The sequence below is a fragment of the Phodopus roborovskii genome, unplaced genomic scaffold (assembly GCF_943737965.1).
Source record: "Phodopus roborovskii unplaced genomic scaffold, PHOROB, whole genome shotgun sequence".
NCBI lineage: Eukaryota > Metazoa > Chordata > Mammalia > Rodentia > Cricetidae > Phodopus > Phodopus roborovskii.
The window spans coordinates 6,235,560-6,260,684 of NW_026126447.1; the positions used below are offsets into that span (position 1 = coordinate 6,235,560).

A 25,125-nucleotide genomic window follows, 5' to 3' on the forward strand; every position below is an offset into this window, starting at 1 on the left:
AGGGTAAAAAGTGGAAGGAGAGGCCTACAGATGGAGGCTGGGGACAACACAGGAAAAGGGAACTGCCAGACTTGGCTTTCACAGAAACAGAAAATATGGTGGCATTGAAGGTAATTTTTTTAAACCTTTGTTGTTGTTCTTTAAAGTAAATACATAATTAATAAAAAAAAAAAAAAAAAAAAAAAAAACCTTACCTTGTTGACTGCACTGGAAAATGAGTGGGGTGTAGCCTCTAGCCCTGGCATCTGAGACAAGGCCTCTGACTCAGGGTCAGTGCTGAAAATAGCCTCTTCCGGTTTTTCTTCCCAAGCTTCTCTTGTCCCTTCAGATTCGAATCCACAGGGAGTGTCCTCTATGGTGACAGTTTGCTCCACTTTGGCTTCATCACCTTTCTTTATTAGCCCCCATGTTGACCTGAGTTCATTGTGTGACTTGGAGAATGAGTTGTCTGGGAAAGAATAGCCAAGTTCATCCTTCAACTGAATAGCGACTTGCTGCAGTGCCTTCTTAGCTTTACTATCAAGGTGATCTCCAGGAAGCTCCTGCTCTGCCAAGAATATTCGGTCCAAAAGCAAGGCACCAAGTGCTTTCAGAAGATCCGGCCTGTTTCTTCAAAAAGAAGACAGTAGGATATCAGCCTCCAGCTTCAGCTTCCTTGACAACCCAGCCACTCAAGTTTTCCCCCACCAATCCTTTCCAGATTCCACCTACAATAAACATTGTGAATTTCCAAATATGCTGGGAACCGTGACAAACATTTGACCTTGTGCAACCTCACAATACCCAGACAAAGCGATTGTTACCCTGTTTAGTTCATGGGTGTCACACAGATACAAAGCCAGTTAAGTTGACCACATGGATACACGTAAAGGGGCTGCTCTAGGAAGGAGCAAATGGGATCACAGGGTGCCCATGGTAATTACAGGGTGCTCCAATCTATGACATTGGTCCCATTCCTATGTTCAGTATTCAAGTATGGCTTTGGATGAATTGTGCATGGGTGACCTGATCCATCTTGCTGTATAACAGGTGCTCAATAAGCAGATATTAATGAAGGGATGCTTCATTAACAAGCACTCAGATAGAGCACAAAGTGCACAGCTTTGAAGGCTGTGCTAGTTGGTTTTCTATCAAATTGACACAATCAAGCATCATTTGAGAAGAGGGATCTCAATTGAGAACATGCATCTTCAGACTGGCCTGTAGTCAGGCCTGTGGGACATTTTCTTGATTGACTGATACAGAGGGACTCAGGCCACTGATGGCAATGCCATCCCTGGGCAGCAATCCCAGAGTGTATAAGAAAGCAGCCTGAGCAAGCCAGTAAGCAGCATTACTTTATGGTCTCTACTTCAGTTCCTGCCTTGCTTCCTCTGATGATGAACTATAACCGATAAACCAAATAAATACCCTCCTCCCCAAGAAGCTTTTGGACACAACAATAGAAAGAAAACTGGGACAATGACAAATAAAATGGCTTTAGGGGTTTAATGTGTTCTTTAGACACAGAGAATTTGGTTAGCAAGTGAAAGGCTCTCAGTTTGACCCCTGGCACAGAAAGTAAAATAAATTCAAATAAATAAGTGAATAAATATATAAGCAACTTAAATGGCTCCAAACTCTACGTGATTCTTTGACAGGAAGGTAAAGTCTCCTTCCACAGAATAGGAAAACTAAAGGAGCAACAACGATTAAAATAGATAGCATCCTGATAGCAGGTGTTCTTCAATGTCCCTTGCTATGTGTCCTTACCCCAGCTCTGACAGTAGCTACAGCTGTGTGGACAGTTTCTGTAGACACAGCAGGTCCCACTTGAAGCACCCTGTGCTTTTCTATTGCCCTGGGGCTCTTTCCAAAGCTGAGTCAGCCAGCAAGACAGGGTGAAGTGGTAAGAGAGCTGACATCTCTGGGCTGAGAGCCATACTATGAATGTCCTAGCTTCCATCCTGGGGACAGAGGCCCAGCTATACTGCCCACCAGAGAGTACAGCTCAGACCAACCATACCATCTTCACTGGCTTCCTGCTCCTGTATGCATAAGTCTGAGTCTCTGGCTCTGCTTTTCAGGGACCTGGAGTAAAGCCAGCATGGGAAGTACTAAGGATGGTTCTGGTATGGCACATGCTGGAAGACTTCATTGTATGCTGGACACTATACTGGCACAAGGGCTACAGCAAAGATGTAAACTGATGCTAAAAAGGGGTCTGTAAGTAAGTGACAAATCCATAAAGCAAAGTAGGAAAAACAAGGGAACTGAATAGTGGTGCAAGCGTGACACTGAGATGACCAGTCATGTCACTGTGTGGTGAAGAAAAGAGTAAGGTTGGGAAGTAGGCAAGGGACACATTTAGTCTCACATTCCACACATGATACCGAGGAAAGGACAGGCCTCTTCACACATGGGCTTTTAAAAAAGTGAAGAGCTACTGTGCAAAAGGGAGACTTCCTGCCAAGAAGGTAGAGTAATCACACTAGTGTTCCTTTCACTCTCGTCCACTCACAGAAATGACAGCAGGTACACATAACAAAAAAGAGCACTACCACAGGACTAAAAGCCAAAGATCCCAAAGAACAAACAGCCTGAATTTAGGGGGCAGAGCAACAACAGAAACACAAATTCACCCTCAGGGCAGAAATGAAATTTGACAGATGTTATAGGCCCCAAAGGGCCAAGCTGAGACAGCTTCAGTATTCTTATGCTAGGAGGCTAAAGGTGTGGGCGGTTAACAGACACAAACCAAACTTACATGTAAAATCCTCTTTTTAAACAGACAACAATCAAGCAGGCAAAATAGCTTATTAAATAAGAAAGCTTGTGTTTTGTACCCATGAAAAGAACTGAGGCATGAATTTGTGGGCCTGTAATTCAAGCATTGGAGAACACAGATAGGTGTACTATGTCAAGAGCTCATTGTCAGCCACAGTAACTGAAAAGGTGAGCTTGCAGTTCAGTGAGAGGCCTTTGTCTCAGAGCAGTAAGGCAGACAGTAACAGAGGAAAGCACATGGCATTTTACTTTGTGCTCCACTTGTGTGCCTCTAGGTACACACACACCTATCACATACATGCACCATACACCATATACATATGAATATATCAAAAAGGCCTAAGAAATCAGGAAATTCATATGCAAGGAAAGTAATCTACTCAAGAGTTCAGAAAAACATTTAAGATTTATTTTCATTTTTGTGTGTTTAATTTTATTTTATGTCTATGCAGCAAGTGCATGCAGTCCCTGCTGAAGCCAGAGGAGAGTGTGAGATCCTCTGGAACTGTAGTTCTGAACTGCCACGTGGGTGCTGGAAACCAAACAGGTTTTCTGTAAGAGCAGCAGCAAGTGCTCTTAACTTCTGAGCCATCTCTCCAGTCCCCATGCCCAAAAATAAAGTTTAAATCACTGAACGTGGAGCAGCGGTAACATAGCTAGAGAATTGAGAAAAAGCTCCAGGAAAGGGTTGGCCTAGGAGTGTGACTGCCTTCTAGAAGGACCACTCAGGTAGAGGTGAGCTCATACAGTCACAGAAAAGCCTTTGTGTTATGCCTCTTGCCTTTTTCTATTCAGTTTCTCCTCATTGTTTTACTTCAAGAAACCTTGTGAGACAGACATATTGAGCCTACCCTCCCTCTGATGTCAGCCATCATGAAAAATGGCAGTACCCAGGCCCATCTTCTCAACACACCCTCTGGAGACAGCAAGTAAGGACCAACTCAATTCCAGAGTCCCATGGTCTAGATTAAGGAAGTGAACTCAATTCAAATTTTAAAAATTAAAAGCAAAATGTAAGCTGTATCAAGTCATTTAGACTACACAGACCACCTTAAGCTGCAATAAACCTCAACTTTAATTTTTTTCCTTTCCTTTCTTCATATAGGTAAGAAATAATGACAATTTCTAGTCAGCTAGCCAAAAGAGGACCATCACTCACCACCAAACAACACACAATAAAACCTAAGGGAAAGTCTTTATAAATGGATAGTAAACAGTGGTAAAGGAGGCCAATGTAATGTACTAAAGTGGTGGCTATTAAATCAAGTATTTCAAGTGTTGCTTGGCTGGACTAGTGAATTCATTAAGCTGTCTCTGTAGCCAGGACCTTTAGATTGGAGTGGTCCAAGGGTCTCATCAGAAGCCAAAGTGGAGCTTCAATACCCCTCCTGAGCATCTGGACCAAGCAAAAGATATAAGGGAAGGCACTGACATTTACTAAGCACTTGCCATGTGTCAGGTCCTTAAAATACACAACATCCTCACAGGCTGTGAGACCAGATGAAGAAACAGGCTCAAAGAGAAACAAGCTCCTAGCCAAGTGGCAGAGCAAAGATTAAAATCCAGGCCTTTCTGACTCCAAAGGAGCTCTAATTCTTTCTGGTTTCCCAAATTTAACCTTTGCTGCCCTGTGGAAAGTTCAACTATCTGTGTATCAATAAAACACTGACTGGAAAAGTTCCACTCTTCCAAAGAGGAACGGACATGCCATTAAGTCAGTAACAGACACACAGCTGTGCACACCTTGTTAGCTAAGTCAGTGCACGATACTTATATTATAATGTAAGTATTATGAATGAGAGGGAAGGAGAGATGGAATCTGAAAGCATACAAATGGTATTCTCTTTTAACCCAGTGGTCAGGAAGAACTTCTCCACCGAGCTGACTTCCAACCAAGGCTCTGCCTACTGCACATTTGGGTGAGTCTATCATAGAAGGAACACTAGCTATTAGAAGCCCCTCTGATAAGAACAAGCTTGGTCAGTGTGGTTGCAACCCAGCAAACACAAAGTGTGGATGATGAAGATAGAGAAATGGCAGACGTTGGGTCAAGAAGCTCTGATCTGACTGTGACAGTGAGAATCCACTGAAAGGTGTTAACATAGAAGAGATGTAACCTGATTTAAGTTTTAAAAAGACCCTGGCTACTCTATGGAGAATGGACTACAGAGAAGAAATGGGAATGGAGGGTAAATAAGAAGGCAGCATAGTTGTAGGAGTCCAAACAAGAGATGTTGGCAATGAGAAGTTGAGGGTGGACATGAGAAGGGACTGAATTAGGGCTATAATCTGAGAAGTGACTGTAAGGACTCACTATGGGTTTTAGGGACTGAGGAGCTTGCATTCCAGGCTAAAGCTATTAGGCAATGAAGGACACAAACACAACAAAGACTGGAGAAGCAGAAGCAGTGGAGTGGATAATGTGGGTCTTAGATCAGCACTGAAATGTCTGAGCCACAAGCAGGAGGAGGTGTTCAGCACAGAGCTGGCTGTTAGGACCTTTACACGGAAACCAGAGCCACATAGCCCATTCCAATGGCAGGGAGGAGTGGTGGAACAAAGAAAGAAGGGCTGAGAACAAGGCTCTGGGATCCACCAATATCTTTTAACAAAGGGTGGGGAGGGGAGCAGGAGGTGAAAAGAAACAGGAGGCCAGAGAGAAGGGCCAGCTGTTGCAGAAAGGCTAGCCAAGGGACTTCACAGTTTAGATGCTGTTTCTGACTTGATAAATGGGGCAAAGTTTCTTATGACAGGGGTAGAGAATGGGAAACAGTGGAAGCTGTGAATATCAGCAATTCTTTTGAAAACTTTTGCCTTGAATGGGAATAAAGAAATTGGATAGTAGCTGAAATGGATGTGAAATCAGAAGGGAAGGGGCACTCTTCCTAAATGCCTAATACGAGGTGAGTCTTATGCTTATGAAAATGACTCAGAAAAGAAGGGGAAAATGATGACTCAGAAGAGGCAGGGAGCTAGGAGGTCAGAAGTGAAGTGACAAGGGGAGGGCTATTCTTGGATAGCAGGAGGGATAGGTCTATTCTTCCACAGTAAAGACAGAGTTTGTGGGTGACAGTCAAATAGTGGCTCAAATGTTGAGTGTTTCTATCTGTTTTGTGATAAATGAAATGAGGTCATCAGTCAGTGGGCTAAAGAGAAGAGAACATGCAAAATAGTTCAATGATAGTAAGTGCGAGCCACACAGACCCTAGAAACACAGCGAATATGCGCAGTTAGCCAAGGCTGGGGTGCAACAGATGATTAGGCTTAACCTAAGTCTCAGGGAATAGGAAGAAAAAAGTACAACTGTAAGTTAAGCTGGGTCAGCATGTGCCAAAGTCCTGAAAAAAAGGCTACTCCAAGACTTGTTCTCAGTACTAAGATGGGCAGGATGACCTGTACAGAGAAGGCAAGTCAAGAACAGCACAAACAGCTAAGAAGTGGGTTACCCAGACACACAGTGAAAATGCACAACTAGGTAAAATTACACACTGCAGTTTTAAATCACTGCCAGAAGCAGTGCAATACTCAAATGGGAAGAGGATGCTGCAATGATCTGGAGAAAATGATGGACTGCTTGGGCTGAAAAGAAAGCAGCCTGTTTGGAGGTGAACACGGGATCACCAGGGAGATCCCGGGGCTTCTAGGGCTGTGTCTATTACCTCTGAACTATAAAATGCACCTTCAAATACTGGCCCAGTCTGCTCCCTGGCAACCTAACCCTAGCCTGATCCATTTGGCCACTTCTCCAATGCCATCTTTTAGACCTTTCTGGTGGCTCTATACCTATCTCTCAATAGCTACAGAATCAGACTTCATCTAGGGAATTAGGCCCTCTTCTGTAGTCAACTGGAACTCAAGATTATGTGGGCCTTTCAACAATTCTTAAGCACACCTAGTACTCCCTCCTTCACATTTTTACAATTTCTCAGCTATCAAATAGCACTTTACACTGAAAACAGAGGCCAAATATTTTGATGAAGAAATTCTGAATCATGATTTTAGAGGGTGAACAGGAAACAGATAAGGAGAGTACTAGAAATCCATACAAGGTGAATGCCAAGGAATTAGAAGAAGGAAGCAATGTCCATTCCACAAGGCAGGCTGCCCTGGACCTCTCAGTCCACCATCAAAGTGAGCTGCTCACATGGAGAAGTGCATGACAACTAAGGAGCCATTTCCTGTTCCATTCTAGCAGATAGGTGCAGTTAGCCACTCTGCAGTCTCTCCAATCTGACAGTCCCTCCAGATGGATGGCTGGAAAGAAAAAAGTCTTAAAGGCTGAGAGGATGTCTTAGGTTTAAGTCTGTCAAAGTTTTGCACTGGGGTCATCAGACCCTGGCTCAGTAATGAATAGGGACACACATCATTAGATGGTTGCTACACCTGCATATCGTATTCATAACATCTTATCTGGGCTGAGTGGCAAAGGGTAGAATTAATTGGCAAGGTCTTACTATGTAGCCCAGGCAATCATCAAACTCACTGGCACACTCACCCTTGCAATATAAGACTTACACAGCAATAGTCACAAAACTTTACTTAGTACTGATGAGGATCCATTATTTTATTTTATCTTTTAAAGATTCCTAGGAGATAATTACCATTATCTCTAGGTGTGAAGAAATCAAGACACAGATGGCACAGTTCTGAATGACAGAGCTAGATAGGGGTTCTGTTCAAAGAATTTTTCTTTCTTTTTTCCAGAGCAACAAAAACATCTCATTTCTAGAAAGAAAATCTAGGCATAAGATTAGTATTTCCCTGACCAAGGAGAATACTGAATATCTCCCATTCCCCCACCCCCAGAAAATTCTCCAATGGCTCAGAAAATGCTGGGTCCACAAGTGTTACCCGTTCTCCCCCGGCCCCATCTCTGGGAAAAGAACACTGGCCATGGCATGTAAAGCTGAGTCTATAAAGAAGCTATCCAGGGCCTGGTCTAGAGCATGTACAAGTCAGGCTCATGACCGAACCATCATGGATTCAGTAGTGCACAGGGAAGAACAGTGCTCAGAAATGAAAGTTAGGCAGAGTAAGGCTGTTTTTTCTAACACAGGTTGTAGCTGCTAGTGGCTGGGAAGGCAAGTATAAACATCACAGGTTTACTTTCAGTCCTGGCTCATAAAGGGCTTTTTCTACAACCATGATTAGGCTGGAATTTTTACAACTCACAAGAGTAAGAATACCAATTTTGAAGACTTAGAATGAGTGTTGACATGCTTTTCTGACAGCTAGCTGGAGTAGAAAAGTATGTCTACTAGAAGCAAGCACACATCTCCTTAACCTACCTTGTTCTCACCATGGTCCCCAACTCACAGCATCCAAGAGCACTCCCATGTGGTCCTACATGGCTGGGGAACAGTGACACCTTCTACATCAAACTTCAAAAGGTTGGTATTTAGAGGCTCCAGAAACTCTAGTGTTGAGTACCAATTATGATTCTCCAATTCCCTTTGAAGATGAACTGGATATTTCTTTCCAGGGCACTCATGATCAGAAAATGGTAGGTATCAGGGATTTAGAGGTTGGGCCTCACCAAGCTACCCCAAACCAGAATGCTTTCATCTTCTTATCATCAGAAGAGTCCCACAAGTCTTAGTACTACAATGATGTAAGGAAGACTAGAGCGTCTGGTTCTTGGCAAGAGTCAAAGCAGTAGTTTTTCTGCCTGTAGCAGAACTGAGAGGTTTTATTCAAATATACTACATACTAGCCATTTTTCCTCAATATTTTTCCATTTGTCCACCCAGCAACCCTGAGAAGTAGTCAGAGAAACTGAGGTACTAAGAGGCAGCACATCTCTGCTTGGCTTCAAAACCCAGGCAGCTGCCACGGATGGCCTAGAAGGAATATGAAAGGGGAAATAGCTCATAAAGGACTAGTTTACAAAAACACAAACATACCTAATGCTTCTCCTCCTTTCTGTGAGGAAAACAACTCATAGTATTTCCATACAGGAACAACTCCCAGCAGATATAGTGAGGAAAGAATTTAGTTCAAGCTCAGCATAAAACAGCAGAGTTGAGACTGCAATGGTGTTTTTAAGCTGATGCCAAAACCAGAGGAGATGCCAGGAGGGCTGACTCCTCTAGCTCTTGACAGCCAGGCAGCTTTCTGGGACTCGCAGGAATAATTTTGAGGGAAAGCTTTCTCTTGCCTCTTTGTAATGTGGCTCTGCTCAAGTCCCCTCACAGTCACTAGCACGCAGCCTAATTACTTAATTGCATGACTGGCAAGATTCCTCCCAGCCATTTCAGGAGCTCTCAGGTATACTGCACACAACCATCTGAGTCCATTTAGCAAAATGAGCATATTCCCCCTCAAACAAACAGGTACCTGGGCCCATGGCTACCTGGATTCCAGTGATAGTGTGGCCTTCTTTTGGAAGAAAGTACCAAGCAGGCCCAGGAGTTCATCTTCAAGACTCTGGTCTCCAGGGATACCAGGTGTATGGGGCCCATCATGGGCTGAAATAATGGAATCCATGTGCTTTAAATATCCATTTTTGCAGCCACCCTTGGCATAGTCCTCCATGATCTGCAAATGAAAGTGTTTGGTCAAACAGGTATATGGAGAATGGGAAGTATAGGTGTAGAAGAAAGGGATATAAGTGTGGACTGGTCCACAGGCAAGGACAAGAAAAGAAAGGGAGGTTGCAGGCCTGTAAGTCCATACACTCAAACTCATGTTAAGGAAGGGAGACATTGACATCCCTTTCCTTATCCTCAATCTTCTTACTCTAAAGTAGTACCATACATATTGATATGGTTCAGAGAACAGAATAAGATAAAGTTAGGGTGCCTGACTCACTACAGGTAACCTATGGATGCATGTTCTCCCACCCCAGAGTCCACTCCTTGGTAATTCTTCCTAAGAACAAGGAATGAATGTCCTCAACCATGCTTTGAATAGTTATCCTATGTTTCATATAACATCATCACTTATACCACAGACACATACATTATTATTACTTTACTGATATGTACTCATTAACAGGGAGCTGATGTATCTCATTAGGAGGGTGGAGAGTTCTTAATTCCCATGGAGATGTTATTTACAGATCCATCTTCCTGGGCCACTGGGGTTCCCAGAGGAGCACTACCACAGAGACTTGTAGTTAAAGCCTGTTCTGGGCATGTCCCAAAATGGTACAATTAGCATCCTCTCTCCCCTGTCCAAAGCTGTAAATTTCCTCAACCAGTCTATAAATAAGTCCTCTTGACTTTATTACTGTTAGTGGTATTATACACATCAGCCATAACTCCATCTCTCCACACCAAAAAAAAAAAGAAAAAGAAAAAAATATGATTAAGATTATTTTTATATGGACGTTTCACACAAATGAGCTGTTATTTATAGTTTCTTGTTTGGCACCAATGTAGTTATTAAATCTATCAAATAAGCAATCTCCAAAAAAGGAAAAAAAATAGGATATAGTAATAAAAGCAAAAATTATTATTTACTGAGTACTTACAACATGCCTTTTGATTTCAGTATCAAAGAGACCCTATAAAGAAGGGTAGATTAGAGCTTAAGCAGGAAGACAGAGGCAGGAATGACATAGCCATGCCTCAAAATCAGGTCCATGGGATTCCAAAACACCCACTTCCATTGCATTGTGTTCTAAAATTATCCATGCCAGCTATTGATGAGTTTGTGAACAAGGATACTTTGGAGACCTAAAATTCCGCACCTGCAGCATCCATATACTACCTCATCTCAATATTTAAACTTGAAGGCTGTTTAGCCCAACTGCTCATTAGCAATATGACTAGAAGATTCTACATGGGTGGGTTAATTCTACTGAGCTGAGTCACAGGGGTCAAGAGATTGCAGAGAGCCACTTAGTTCTGTGGTGATATCTTGTTTGTATAAATAAAGCTTGTCTGAAGATCAGAGATGGTGTTTTCCACTAACCATAGAGGTCTGTTCAGACAAATAGGAAGTGAGATAGCTGGGCGAAGAAAGTGAGATGGCTGGGCAAAAACAGGAAGTGAGATGGCTAAGTGGACAGAGGATATAAGTGGGAAGAAATAGGAACTCACTTTCTTTTCTGCTGGAAAGCTAATGAGGTAAATATGGCTTTGGCTTACTCCTTCTCTTTGGTCTCTCAGCGTTTTCTTCTATACCTGACTCTGGGTTTTTATTATTTAGACCAATTAAGAACTCCATTTGCACAGTTCCATCAAGGTTCACTTCAATCAGATGACCTGATAGTTCATAAGAGTATAGACACAAGGATTCATATCCTACCTCCATCACTGGCCTAATCTGTGCCCTAAATCATCTCCTCTCAAAGGCCCCAGTTTCTAATGCATAAAACAAACAAGGTGAATTAGGTCTTTAAATACCTATCCAGGTCCAACAGCCAATTCTTAATGTTCTCTAGCTATCTAGTCCTTATCTCCAGGTATGTTTCATGACTGGCTCTATCACCCTCTTTATAACTTCTGAAGAAAAAGAGACCAGTTTTTCTAGGGCCCCTTAGCATAAAGTAGACACACAATGCAGGCAAAATGAACAGAAAACAAACCACACATAACTCCAGATTGCAGATGACTTGGACACAGGGTGAGACAGAGTAAGGAATAAACTATGTTTCTACCTCATTACTCTGCTCCAAATGCTGGTCACTCTGGAAATGATTCTCATCAGCTGCTTCAATTTTGATTGTGTCTTCATCTTCCTTGCTAGCTAGAAGCTATATGGAGCATGGATTAGTGTGAAAAAAATTGCAATGACAACAAAAAAAGTATTCAGCATGAATATGTATGAACAACTTAGTGATATCTTCTCTCAAAAAAAAAAATCAGTCAACAACAACAAAAAACAAAGAAAAAAATGCAAAAGCCGTGAGATAAAAAATTAGTTGAAATCAAGAGCTACTGGCTATGAGTACCGCCCCCAGAACAACTTTCCCTGACCCTGCATGGTCTTCCTGTGAGGCTGTAAACTGAGCATGCTCTCTGTGGCCATTACTGTCCTGCCTTTGCTAAATTCACTTTCAGATTATAGAAAGGTAACAAGATTTTAGAAAATAGCTATTGATGGAATTGAACATAGCAAAGAGCAAAAAAGCAGTAAATGAAATTTATGGTGTACCCAAATTATTCATCACTTCTTCTATTTAGCACAGGGCATAAACCTCTTGTTAGAATGTCACACATGTGAGATGGACAGTCCTAGTAACACTGTCATTTTGCTGACAAAACGTCCTCATCTCTAATGAGAAGAGTGTCAGGTTGCTGATGATAACTTTACACTTTTGGAAATGAAGGATTTAAAAGACTCTGAATGAATCTGAAATGCTTTAAAAGCTATAAAGCCCCTGTGTTCATGCATTGTGTGTTCCTCAGAATGGATGATACAAAGTTCTCAGGAAAGCAAGAGCCTAACTCTCCAAATAACCCAAGTTTTTTGGTCATAGTCTTATGAATTTCCTTGCAGGCAGTATGGTGGCATTGGCATGGGAGAGATGGCTTCACCCCTCACTGCCTGTGGCTGATGGAAGAGCTGGCCCCACCCCTCACTGCCTGGGCAGCATAGAAGAGCTGGCTCTGGTGGTATGTGTGTGGGAGCAGTGGCCTTGCCCCTTGTATGTATTGGCACTAAGGTAAGCTGGCCCTGCCCCTAATAAGGAAAGTGATGGAGAACTGGCCCTGATGGTGTGGGTGAAGGAAAGCTGGTCCCAATGATTTGAATGTGGGAAAGCCACTCCTGCCTCTTGCTAGCTATCACAGCCAGGAGAACTGGCCCAGCACCTTACCTGGGCAAAGAGGGAGAGCTAGCCCTACTGGCACTGTCAAAGAGGGCAGGCGGGCTGACTAACACAGCTACCACTCAGTACCAGATCCAGGCCCTACATCTACTCCATCTGAGAACTGTTGGAACATTTAAAAGGGTTATTCCTGAAGAACCAAAGATGCAAGATCTCCATGACACAGGGCAACAACAGGATATGTGAGAGGACTCCCCATGAGGATCCAATGTTAAGTGTAGTAGAAGCCTCTAAAGCCTCGAATCAGACCAATGATTCATTTCAGGGAACACTTATTCACAAGTAAAGCTGTTTGAGCAAATGGGTAGACTAGGTAACACACCATGACACACAGCTGCTTCCAAGGTTAGATTTTTTTTTTTTTTTTTTTTTTTGAGGGGGATTGCAAGGACAGAGGGTGGATATGGAGGGACAGATGGATGAGTGGGGATTGGGGTATATGATATAAAATTCACAAAGAACCAATAAAAAGTTAAAGAAGACATACGAATTAACCAAGTAGAACTAAGAGACACTCTTGACATGCAGCAAGGCAGCCACGCCCAAGTAAGGGTATCAATCAAATCTATTCCAAAAATCACATCAAATCACTTAGCTGGAGATATGAAAGCCATGGAGCTCAGTATCACTTGCTGGACAATTGTGTGTATGGGATACTTGTGGCTCCATCCCAAGGCTTTTATTTATGAGTTCCTACAATCAGTCAATCACAATCTTAACTCTCCCTGCCCATCTAAAAGCCATTATCTTCCTCTTAGAAGAAGAATCTGTTCTTCAGAAGAAATGCAAATCAAAACAAACTGATCTAGAATGTCACTTTATAAAAAGTTCCCAAGCCCAGTACACTCTAGTTTACTACATCTGAACTAAAAACAAGATCAAATAGATCTGCCGAACACAAACCACATGCTACAAAAGCATGAAACAAGCTGATTATGAATATACTTGCTAAGACATAAGAATTTACAAAACTATTGAGGAATCCTCAATACTGGCTTCTTTTTTGTGAATTCTCAGCACTGTAGACAAGGGATTATGTTTGGTTTTTTTTTTTGTTTTGTTTTGTTTTTTTTTTTTTTTTTTTTTGCTATGTATCCCTGTCTGGCCTGGAACTTAGTACATAGACCAGGCTGGTCTGAAATTTGTGTTGTCTGTCTGCCTCTGCCTTCTGACTGTTGGGATTATGAGTGTGTACTACCATGCCCTGCAGATATTCTTAGGAGATAAGACCAAACAAGGCTACTAAACTTGTTTGTAAAAGCATAAAAATATTTAATTGACTCCTAGGTACTTACTAAGAAAAAATGTTCCAAAAGACTGGTACATGAATGTTCCTATCACCTTCTGTCCATGAGTCTACTAACAATATAATGAACAAACACGAATACATTTAAACAATGGGATACAAGAAACTATTAGCTCATCTAACAACATGAGTAAATAAAAAAGATTATCATAAGTGAAGAGTTGACTCACTATGATTCTAATTATGTTAAAGTCTAACAGAGAATTAAAACACAGTAGACAAAGCAGAGGAGCAAGTAGGGTAGGGTATTGACACAAAGGGACATGAGAGATCTTGAAAGGAGTTTAGGTTCCATTTATAGGCACATATACTTGAAGAACTTAGCAAATATGGGCTTTCAGCTTCTTCCTTTCATGAAAAAGCAAAAGTAACTATAAAATATATCCTAGTTAAGGGCAGGGGAGAAGGTTCAGTAGATAAATGCACTTGCCACCAAGCTGGGCAATCTGAGTTCCGCCCACATGAGGTAGAAAGGCAGAACTAACTCCTGCAAGTTGTTCTCTGACCTCCATATTTGTGCTGTGGCACATGCAAACATGAGAGCACATACACAAACAAAATAAATAAATGTAGTACAAATTTGCAGTTAAAATATATAGCTAGTTAAAGATATATATGCTTATTATTTTAGACAAATACACTGATTCTTACAGTTTCCACTACAGTTACTGAAAAAAAAAAAAAATGACAGCGAATGATAGACAGGTAAGAAATGTTAACAAAGTCTAGATAGCAAGTGAGTACCACATGATCTCACTCAAGTAGAATCTAAACAAGTCAGTCTTTTGAAATTTAGAAAGCAGTATTCCTGGGGACTGGTGAGGGTAAGAAAGAGGAGACAAGGGTGGGCTTGGGAGAGCCTGACAGTGGGTAGTTAAACAGGAACAACATGGAAGCTCCTACAAAGTAGATACCTACAGATAAAACAGCATATCAAACTAGAAGAAAGAATTTTATCTTAAAGAAATAACAAAATGTTTGGTGAGCTAAGTACATTTGCCTTAGCTTAAACATTACACCTTATACATATGAATTCAAACAATACACAGTACCCCATTAATGCCTATAATTATTTTTAAGATGGCTCAATTACATTTTTTGTGAATATAATAGAAAACAAGCAACTTAGAAAGGAAAAAAATGTGCTTTTTAAAAATTATGGATAATAAATGGCTTGAAGTTTTATATAATGACCTGAATGTTGTATTAATGTTATTTACATTTAATGGGTATATTTATATAAGAAATTTTGTTGTTGTTATTTGTTTTTCTTTTGAGCCAGGGTCTCATGTAGCCAAGTTCACCTCAAACTCACTATGGAATTGAAGATGACTGTGAACTTCTGACCATCCTGGCCCCACTTCCCCAGCACAGGCATTGCAGGTGCTCACCATCATGCCTGGCTTCTGCAGTGCCCCATAAAGAGTTACATAACTGAATGTGAGGGTCACAACAACATTGGCAACATTCAAATGTTCCTGGAGATAGGAATGACATGACTGGGCAGAGCGAGGAATATAAAGCAGGAGAAGACAAGTGAGAGATGCAGTCTGAGGAGCAATGCAGTCCAGACACGCTGAGGTTCAGTTTATCACCCCTTTCAGTTTGAGCAGTGGTAGAAGTGAGAACTCCCTAGTGGCTGGTCATTGTGTTTCTCTGATCTTCAGCTTTAACCCCAATACCTCTCTATGAGTTTTTATTATTCCTGCTACATCTGACACCCAACATGGGATTCAAACCCATGACCCTGAGATTAAGAGTCTCAGTGTGATCCCAAGTACTGAGATCATCTTTGTGTGAGCTCTGTTTCTTTTTTAGACTGAATAAATTTCATGTAGCTCAGGATGGCCTTGAACTCACAGGGATCCACCTGCCTCTGTCTCCTGAATGCTGGGATTAAAGGTGTGTACCACTACCTGGCCTCTATAGCTAACTAGTGTGGTAGCTTTGCACTGCACTATGACTTTCAGGTAAGCTTTATTTGTTAGACTATAAACAAAAAACCACACAGGTTTCTGAACACATGGCAACCAAACTTACTTTCAAATTCTAAAGGGTTTTGAGTAGCAACTACCTATACTGCATCATTCAAATTCAATACAGCTTTCACTCTGAACACCCAACACGTGCTCTTTGCAGTATATATGCCATTACACTATAAAATAACAACTAACACTGCCTGAAATGCCTTGGTTCAGATTTGAGACTACTGGATGCATGTAATTCCTGTACATATACTTTACTGTTCTTACAGACACATGAATTAACCTCAGAAAATATTTAATATTTTAACTGGGTGGAAACAGCACATGCCTTTAATCCCCACCCAGCATTCGGGAGGCAGAAGCAGGTAGATCTCAGCGAACTGAAGGTTATCCTGGTCTACAAAGTGAGTTCCAGGACAGAGAAACCCTGATTTGCAAAAAAAACCAAAATTAATGAATAATATATATGTATGTACATACACACACACACACACACACACACACACACACACACACACACCTCAAATTGGTTCACTGTGTAATGCCTGATCTGAAAAACTGCTATTTGAGTTGGTGGCAGTCTCCTTAAAAGAAGAGAATAATTGTTAAATTGTTAAATGAAGTTTGGTTTGAAATTAAATCATAACTGCCATTTTTTTATTTTAAATTTTTTAAAAGTTTGTTTTATTGTGCTTATTTTCAGTGTGTCTGTCTGTACATATGAATGCATTTATGCATGGGTATATGGACCTGTGTGCATGCAGAGCCCAGTAATATTATAGGTATCTAAGAATATTCCATTTGTTATATAGGTACTAGGATCCCAATTCTAGTCCTCATGATAGTACAGTAAACACCCTTAACTGCTGAGCCATATCTCCAGCCCTGTCCAAAAATTTCTGAAATGGTCTCTAAACATAGGTCTGTTTTTTATACTCCATATTTATGTGAAGCAACATTCATAGAATTAATATTATAAAATCAAAATGTCAATCAACTCTGAGAAATGTTGAAGATGCTATACATCCTGCACTATAAATATTCAGCCAAGATTTAAGTCTTTAAATAAAAATAAACAAGCACATCCATCTCATTAGCATATAAATTTGCTTCTGTCCTTAATAAATGGTAAAACTATATGTACACCAAAGACTTTCTTTAAAACCCTTTTCTGTATGATTTATTACCAGAAACTGTGAGCTATGTATAGCTAGATGACTGAGACTGTGTAGAAACTCCTCAGGGGAAAAGGAGCTGCCAAATGGAAAAATTTATAAGACACTGCTTTAGAGTCACACAGGGTCCATTTCTTGATCAATGTGACAACGGTACTAATAACTGAACTCAATTCAATTAAGCTCTTTTATCTATCTCCATGTCCTGCCAATCCTCAAGTTTCTAAGCACATATAAGAATGACAAAAAACAAACAAACAAAAAACAACAACAAAAAACAAACCAATAAGTGAACTAACCACTAACCTTCCTAAGCACTGCCAGCATCCTTCGTTTCATATGTCCTCATCTAGAGATGTCAGTCCCACATTATGCATGTCACGAGTTTCACTCACTACCCTAACTGTGTCCTGCTGAAATTACCCCATATGATGGTGACTCTTCTAACATCAAGTAATAACTGGATCACACATACAAAAGAACAGGGTTACCTTGGTAGAGACTTTTATAATTAAGCTCATTAAAACAACAGGGTAGCTGTTGGTTACATGGATGGTCTCTAAATAAACTACCCACATATGGGAAATGTGCATCCTCTGGTCCTGATTCAATGGTTCTGATTAAGGGGGAAAAAACCAAAAAACTCTATCAGGTCTCTCTAACCTATTCCTATCATTATCAAATTCAGAATTGTTGAGTAAAGGCATATGAAAAAAAAATTGTATGCTTACTGCATATCTATATCCATCAATAATTAATGTATCTTGGAATTCAGTCTAAGGAAATACATCCTAGAGACAAAAAAAAAAAAACCAACCAAACAAACAAAAAACCAAAAACAAACAAACAAACAAAAAACAAAAACAAACACGACAAACAAAACCCTCTGTAAAGACATTTAATTTGTAACAATCACTTGAAGCCATCCATGTGTCCAGTAAGAGTTAGGTCATTAAACTCCAGTTCGTCAGTAAGATGGAAAGCAATACTATGTATTAGTAACAATAAGAAAACTGCATTTCAACCTAAGTGGCACAATCAGAAAGTACAGTTAGGACATGTCAATTACTCTGTTTAAAGCAACAGGATTAAAGGATATTTCAACACAATCTAAAATCCCTCCTCCTCTCTGCTCTTCCCTCCTTTGCCCTTTTCATCTCTCTCATTTTCTTATTTAAAGTATCCAAGAAAATATAAATAATGTTCTGCCCCCACCCCTCTGTAAGTCCTACGGCTCAGAGATACCTGTGGGCATATGTGCATTTCTAGCTGTTTCTGCCTTGTTTACTGTGGAAGGAGACTGTGGTAGTTTGAATGTTATTGCCCCCATAAACTCAGGGAGTGGCACTATTTGTTGGAGTGGGTTTGGCCTTGTTGGAGGAAGTATGTCACTGTGGGGGCATGCTTTGAGGTTTCCTATGCTTAGGATACCTCCCAGTGAGTCAGTGACTTCCTATTGCCTTCTAAACAACTTTTACCTATTACTCCGGCACCATATCTGCTTGCATGCCACCATCTGGAACTATAAGTGGGCCACCCTAATTAAATGTTTTCTTTCAGAAGAGTTATCCTGGTCATGGTGTCTCTTTGGAGCAATAAAATCCCTAAGACAGAGACCCACACTCATTCCCAAGGAACAGCAGGCTCCATTCTTTGCCATCCCACCTCACTCTATTTCCCTTTCCTCCTGCAGTTTCAAATTAATAGCCAGCTTTCCATGCAGATCTTCCCATCCCATTCTGGGGAAAGCCAAGGGAACTGTGTTATAAAGAAAAAGGCTTTTCGCAGGGAACATCAAATTGATGTGCAATCTGACAAATGACTCAAATCTGAATCGGCTGGTATTAAGATCTTAGAGTGGGCAGAGGAAAAGGCCTCTGTTCTCCAAAGGACATAATGGGACATTTAACAGATTTTTTTCAAAGGGCAAATGAACAAACAAAACTCGGCATTTACAGCTCAAATGGAGCTGGTGAAGAAGGAGCTGCTTATTAAAAACACGGCCTCAGAGGAAGAAAGCTGGGAGACTTGTTTCTCCTGTAAGTGGCTTGCCGTTGCTCTTGGTTTTCAAAATTATCTGGAGCCCTGGAGGCCAAGATCAATAATAATCCCTGTCTCAAAGAAAGCAGACGGCCGAAGCACAGCATAAATATAGTGCATCTGAGCAATTCCCACTGGGAAGGTGGGAAAAGACAACCCATAAATCCCTCCCAAGAAATAGCGTGGCCACAGATGTAAGGCCTGTAGGTACCTGGTACTCCCGGCTGAGCTAAAACAAGCCCACCCAGGAAAAGCCCAGTTTTGATCTTGAGGGACTCTAGTACAAAAGATCCTCTGCATCCATGGTAAAAACAACCCTAGCTTCAGAAATAATAATAATACCCATATGGAGTCAGGTTCATTCACAGGAGAAATGGGCTAGCCAAGGCTCCAGGAAGGCAATATCTCCTTCCCCCAACACAGCTTCAGGTTACAAACATAGGGAAAGAGACAAATGTCAGCAGTGTCACCTAGAAGTGACCAGGGTAAGAGGCCACATGGGGTGAGTAGACATCTTCCTTTCAGTTACTGATATTCCAAGACTGCATCCACATTATCCATGCTCTCTGGAGCTATGGTCACTCTCCAAACAATTCTGAGACCACTACTCATCCAGATCTGCCATCTGCAGCAAATAACCAGAGCTAGGCCACAGTAACAGCATCCCAGGATATCAAACATATCTGATAAGAGAACATCTGAGTTAGAGAAAGCCTATGGACAGACACAATGACCAACAGGGCCCTCAACATGCCACTCTAGCAAAGAGAATTTCAAAGTACTCCCACAGACAGTGTTTAAAAAAAAAAAGGGGGGGGGGAGGGTTTGTTTCTGCAATTAGCACATAAACAATTTTTTTCTTACCTCTGTTTGTTTTGTTGACTCAAGTCTGTGGTTTCCCTGGAAACCCATAGAAGAGAGATCAAAAATGGTTTTCTTCAGGTGCTGGTTGTCTGTGTACAGGTCCTTTACAAGCTGTATGAGGTCACTGACCTGGAGGTAAGAGAAGAGAGATAGAGATCTCACTTCAAGGCAGAGGAGTATGACTTCTGGGCTGATCACCTGAACTAGTCTCAGCTTCAGTATCTACACAAGGTTACAATAGCATAGTTCTGTAGAATGAGGACACACTATGGTCACAGCCACAACACACTAAAGGCATTTGGTCAATGGTAGCTAACACTATTTTGTCTTGTGTCTGATGTTTCTCCAACTGTGTCAATGCTTTCTTGAGAGCAGAGACCTCCCTTTCTCTATACCCAGTTTTCAATGTCAGTCATATAAGTTGTCCTTAATAAAGCAATAATCCCTGTGAGCTTTTGTCCCTGCAAAACCCCTGAGGAGTTGGAGAGGCAGTTTTATACTGAGGAGTCAATGATACAAAGAAGTCCGCTGTCCTGGGTTGCCACAGCGGGAGCATCTGGAAAACTGCATGAGACATAGCAAGAGTCAAAACACAACAGAGAACAGAGCAGCAGACCTCATGGCAGACAGACAGCACAGGGTACCCAGGCTCAGCCCAGCACTCCAACTCCAGGCCCAGCTCTTGCTAGGCCAAATGTACAGGCAATTGAGCAGAGTCACTTTGTTTCCCATGAACTCCAGTGCCTGGTGGGGGATGTCCTTCTGTATATATGTTTCTTTTATCGGTCGATGAATAAAACATTGATGGCCAGGCAGAAAGATAGGTGGGGCTAGGAGACAAAGAGAATGCTGGGGAAAGAGACACAGTAGAGATGCCGCGCTGCTGAAGGAGTAACATTCTGAATTACTGGTACCCCACAGCCTCGTGGTAATATATAGATTAACAGATATGGGTTCATAATTTAGAGAGAGCTAGCCAATAAGAAGCCCAAGCCATCAGCCAACAGTTTCATAATTTATAGTCCCATGTGTTTATTTGGGCAGGGCAGCAGGACCTGGTCGGACAAGAAACCACCAACAACAAATGCCAGTGTCTGACAGTTTTTCAAAGAAAGAAAGAAAAAAAAAATCTATCTTATCCACACATATAGATGTGCAAGACACAAAAGAGATTTAAAAAAAAAAAAAAATAGTGTATTGATGGGCTGGAAAGATAGCCAATCAGTAAAGTGCCTACCTGTAAGGAGTAAGGTTTTTCTGCCCGCCGCCCGGTCTGTCCCGCCGCTGCTCCAGCCCCAATTAACACACCGAGACTCTGTATTTGATATAATTCTGTTGGCCAGTTACTTGTTTCTTATCGGCTAGCTCTGTCTTAAGTATTAACCCATTTTTATGTATTTTCACGTGGTCTCCTTACCGGGGAGTGGGGGCGGCGTCTGGTCTCCTCAGTCTCTCCATCTTGACCCTCCTTCCTACTTGCTATTTCCTCCTTGTCTCCTAGTCCCTCCTATCTTCCTTTCCTATTGACCAACAGTGCTTTATTCATTAACCAGTATGAGAAACATATATAGAATGACATCTCCCATCATCAGGACCTGGTGGGACAAGAAACCACCAACAACAAATGCCAGTGTCTGATAGTTTTTCAAAGAAAGAAAGAAAAAAAAAAATCTATCTTATCCACGGATATAGATGTGCAAGACACAAAAGAGATTTAAAAAAAAAAACAAAGTGTATTGATGGGCTGGAAAGATAGCCAATCAGTAAAGTGCCTACCACACAAATATGAGGAACTGAATTCAGATACCCAGCAGCCATGTAGAAGATAGATACAAGGAAGCACATCAGTAAACACAGTACTATGGGGGTGGAGAGGAGACAGATAAGTTCTTAGATCTAGCTGTCCAGACCCTCTAGTTAAATGCACGAGCTCCAGGTTCAGTGAAAGATCCTGTTTAAAAAAATAAGGTAGAGAGTGATAGAGGAAGATATCCAATACCAATCTTTGACCTCTTCCTACATGCACACAAACACACACACATAAACACAGATTCAAAATACCTATTCTTAACAATGGTCTTTGGACACATGGAACACCATGAGAATGGGAAATTTGATGAGATCTACAGGGCAAACTGGGGTGGGAGGTAGAAAGGGGGGGAGTGGAGGATAGTACAGGGTAGTAAGTGGTGGCGGTAGTAAAGGGGATGAGAATAGGAAAGAATGAGATGGCTGAGGCAGGGAAGGATGCAGTGGATGAGCAATGAATGAGATTCTTAATAGAGAGAGCCACTATGGGCTTAGGGAGAAAACTGGTGCTAGGGTAACTCCCAAGAATCCACAAGGAAGACCCCAGCTAAGACTCATACCAATAGTGGAGAGGATGCCCAAATTGGCCCTTCCTGTAATCAGATTGTTGAATACCCCAACTACCATCATAGAGCCTTCATACAGTAATTGATGGAACCAGATGCAGAGATCCATAACAAAGAACCAGACCAAGCTCTGGGAATTGAAAAGAGCAAGAAGAGAATATATAAGCAAGGGAGGTCAAGATCATAATGGAGAAATCTAAAAAGAGAGCTGTACCAAACTGGTGGAAACTCATAAACTCTAGACTTACAACTGTGGAGCTCCAGGAGACAGAACTAGGCCCACTGTATGTGGGAGACATTTGTGAAGCATGGACTAGGTGAGGGGCCCCTAGCAGTAGGACCACCATACAAACCTGGTACATGAGCTAGCTTGCTGGAGCACGTTCCCTATGGTGAAATGCCATGTTCAACCTTAATGCACGAGACTGAGACTCGGCCTTGCCCCAACCTATTGTGCCAGACTATGTTGACTCCTCCTGGGAGCCCTTACCCATGAGGAGGAATGAACTGGGGGGTGGGGGGTGGGGGGAAAGGTCCTTTGAAACACTATCTCATTATAACCATCTCACAGATCTACAGATTGAAAATCTTGCATTTAAAAAGATGTAATGATCCTACTTGAAACTATGTTCATTCAAATCTATCACTTCCCACTACATGTGCCATGTCCTGAGACATCAGAAATAAACACAACATAAAGGGTACATTTAAAGGGATCACACAAGAGGCATCTAGATACAAAATAACCAGTCACCAATTAGTCACCAATTAGTATAGGGATATCAATCAGGATTAGATACAAAGAAGTGATTAAGATAAGAAAAAAAAGTAGCTTACTCATGAGGGAGGGGGTGGGGGTGACCAAGTACCTTCTCAGGAGAGTGGGTCTGAGCTAGGGTCTCTAGCCTGGACATGAGAATCTACCTTGGAGGCATCAGTCAGCACCATGCCCATGTGGCAATGCAGAAAAGAGAGCGCAGGCAGGAGAGGAAAAACAGCTTGAAAACAGCACACCTCTGAGGTTAGGAACTAAAGAGACAAGTGAACAGGTCAGGTCAATACCTTTTTCTTGAGTTCTTCTTGAGAAAAATGTTCCACTTGAAGCTCATTGTGGTCTTCAAGGCAAATACTTAGATACGATGTTTGATCACTATAAAATGAAAAGGGTTCTTCTGCACAAAAATAAATAAAATAAAAAAAATAAAAAAGTGTGATGGAGAAGAGAAGAAAAACTGTTACAAACATCCTCCCAAGCCTGATCCTCAAGCTTTCTACCTAGAGCAATTGCTACGGGGTCAGGTGGGGGAGCTGAAGCACAGAGTTAAAGCATAACCTTTGGGAGAAAGCAATTTTGCCTGCTCTACAGGCTCATGTCTCAATGTGTGGTTGCTTCAGGTCTGTAGATTGTCACTGGAGCCAATCCTGAATTGTATGGAATTATAATTTGCCTATCAAGTGCTATACCTGGAAACCGCTCCTGATGGCAAAAGTAAATGAAAATTTCAGTTCAAATAAGAGTGATTCTGCTTAGGGATGGATACATAAAAAAGATAAGACTCTGAGGATAGACCTCAAGAGGGATGAACATGGATGATGTATTTTACTGGCCCAGAGTCCTTGAAGGAAGACAGCATACATGAAATACAAAAGCTGTCTGCAGAATAGGTACAAAGGGGTCTCAGTTACCTGTGTGTCAGGGTCTGCTTCCCATGGCACACATCATATTCTAATAGCTTGCAAAGAAGCAGAGCCAAGGGACATTTACTGAATGGGGCACCACCACAAATAGAATCTGGTTTAACATGCATAGCCAGTGCAGGTGTTCCTAGACAGTCCTGGACCTCCAAGCTACACATCCTGGGACAGATGACACAAATCAATGACCCCATGCCCAGCTCAGCTCCTTCAACTATACAGGAAAATTAACACCTACTCTGTCTAACTGGATGACTGTGAGGAGCAGAGGTGAAAAGGCAAGAACCTAGAGCCCTGCACTTTATGCACAGAACAGGCTCAAGAAATGTCACTCACCACAGCAACAGTTTAACCACACATGCCAAGGACTGGGCTGAGGATGCAGAAAGAAACGAGACACCAACCAGACTATAATGAGCCCAGTTTGTAGCAAAGCAAAGGGTCCAGACACACTGTGATGGGTATTGCTGTGCTATCCCATGGGCCCTGGTCCTGCTGCCCTCTCTATGTGAATCTAAAACAGCAACTTTGTTCAACATCTGTGTGGTCCTGCTCAGTAGAGCTAGAACAGGTAAAGTTTACTCAATGAGGATTAATTACCAGACAATGGGGCTTCCAGTCCCTAAGATTATCTGAAGCTAAAGTAGTAAATGATGCATATAAAAGAACAGGGTGCAACCCTACCATAACCATAGACTTTAATAGGACCTTCCACTAGGAAGGCTGTAGCCAGAAAGAAGCAGATTCAGTCACCAGAGAGGATCATGTGGTCATTCTATCTCCTGGTCTAGGGTTCCTTCCAGTTCCACCAAATCCCTCCATGTGAAACAACCAACTTGAAAGCCATAGAAAGGAGTGTGTACCTTCCCGCCTCTGAATTTCACTGAGCTGCTCCTGCAAGGCCTTCTGTAGATTCCGAAAGGCAAGGACATCCTGCTCCAGCTGCTTCCGAAGGGCAAGTACCTCTTTCAGCTCAGCCTGCAGGTTGCTGACACTTGGTAAAACAAAACACCAGAATTATAAGAGTGTGGTTTGTGCTTTAACATGCAAAACCCAGCAAAGCTATGGATTTTATGTCACTTGTATGTTTGTTTTGTTTTTTCTGGTTATAAAAGTAAATGTGTCCATTACAGAAAAAAGG

The 25,125-nt window shown here is 41.7% G+C and overlaps 1 protein-coding gene across 3 annotated transcripts in view; it reads right to left on the reverse strand.

The window, feature by feature from the left end:
- Positions 1-25,125, reverse strand: part of Cdk5rap2 (CDK5 regulatory subunit associated protein 2) — a 179,723-nt gene that overhangs the window by 56,603 nt on the left and 97,995 nt on the right. For 2 of the 3 annotated variants that reach the window (XM_051188036.1, XM_051188035.1), the window contains exons 16-21: positions 24,848-24,978; positions 23,352-23,461; positions 19,915-20,043; positions 11,372-11,467; positions 9,119-9,303; positions 195-609 (exon numbers count right to left, since the gene is read on the reverse strand). In XM_051188036.1, the coding sequence (XP_051043993.1) occupies positions 195-609; positions 9,119-9,303; positions 11,372-11,467; positions 19,915-20,043; positions 23,352-23,461; positions 24,848-24,978 (1,066 nt within the window). The remainder of the gene's footprint in view (positions 1-194; positions 610-9,118; positions 9,304-11,371; positions 11,468-19,914; positions 20,044-23,351; positions 23,462-24,847; positions 24,979-25,125) is intronic. The other variant, XM_051188037.1, reaches the window with a different exon arrangement.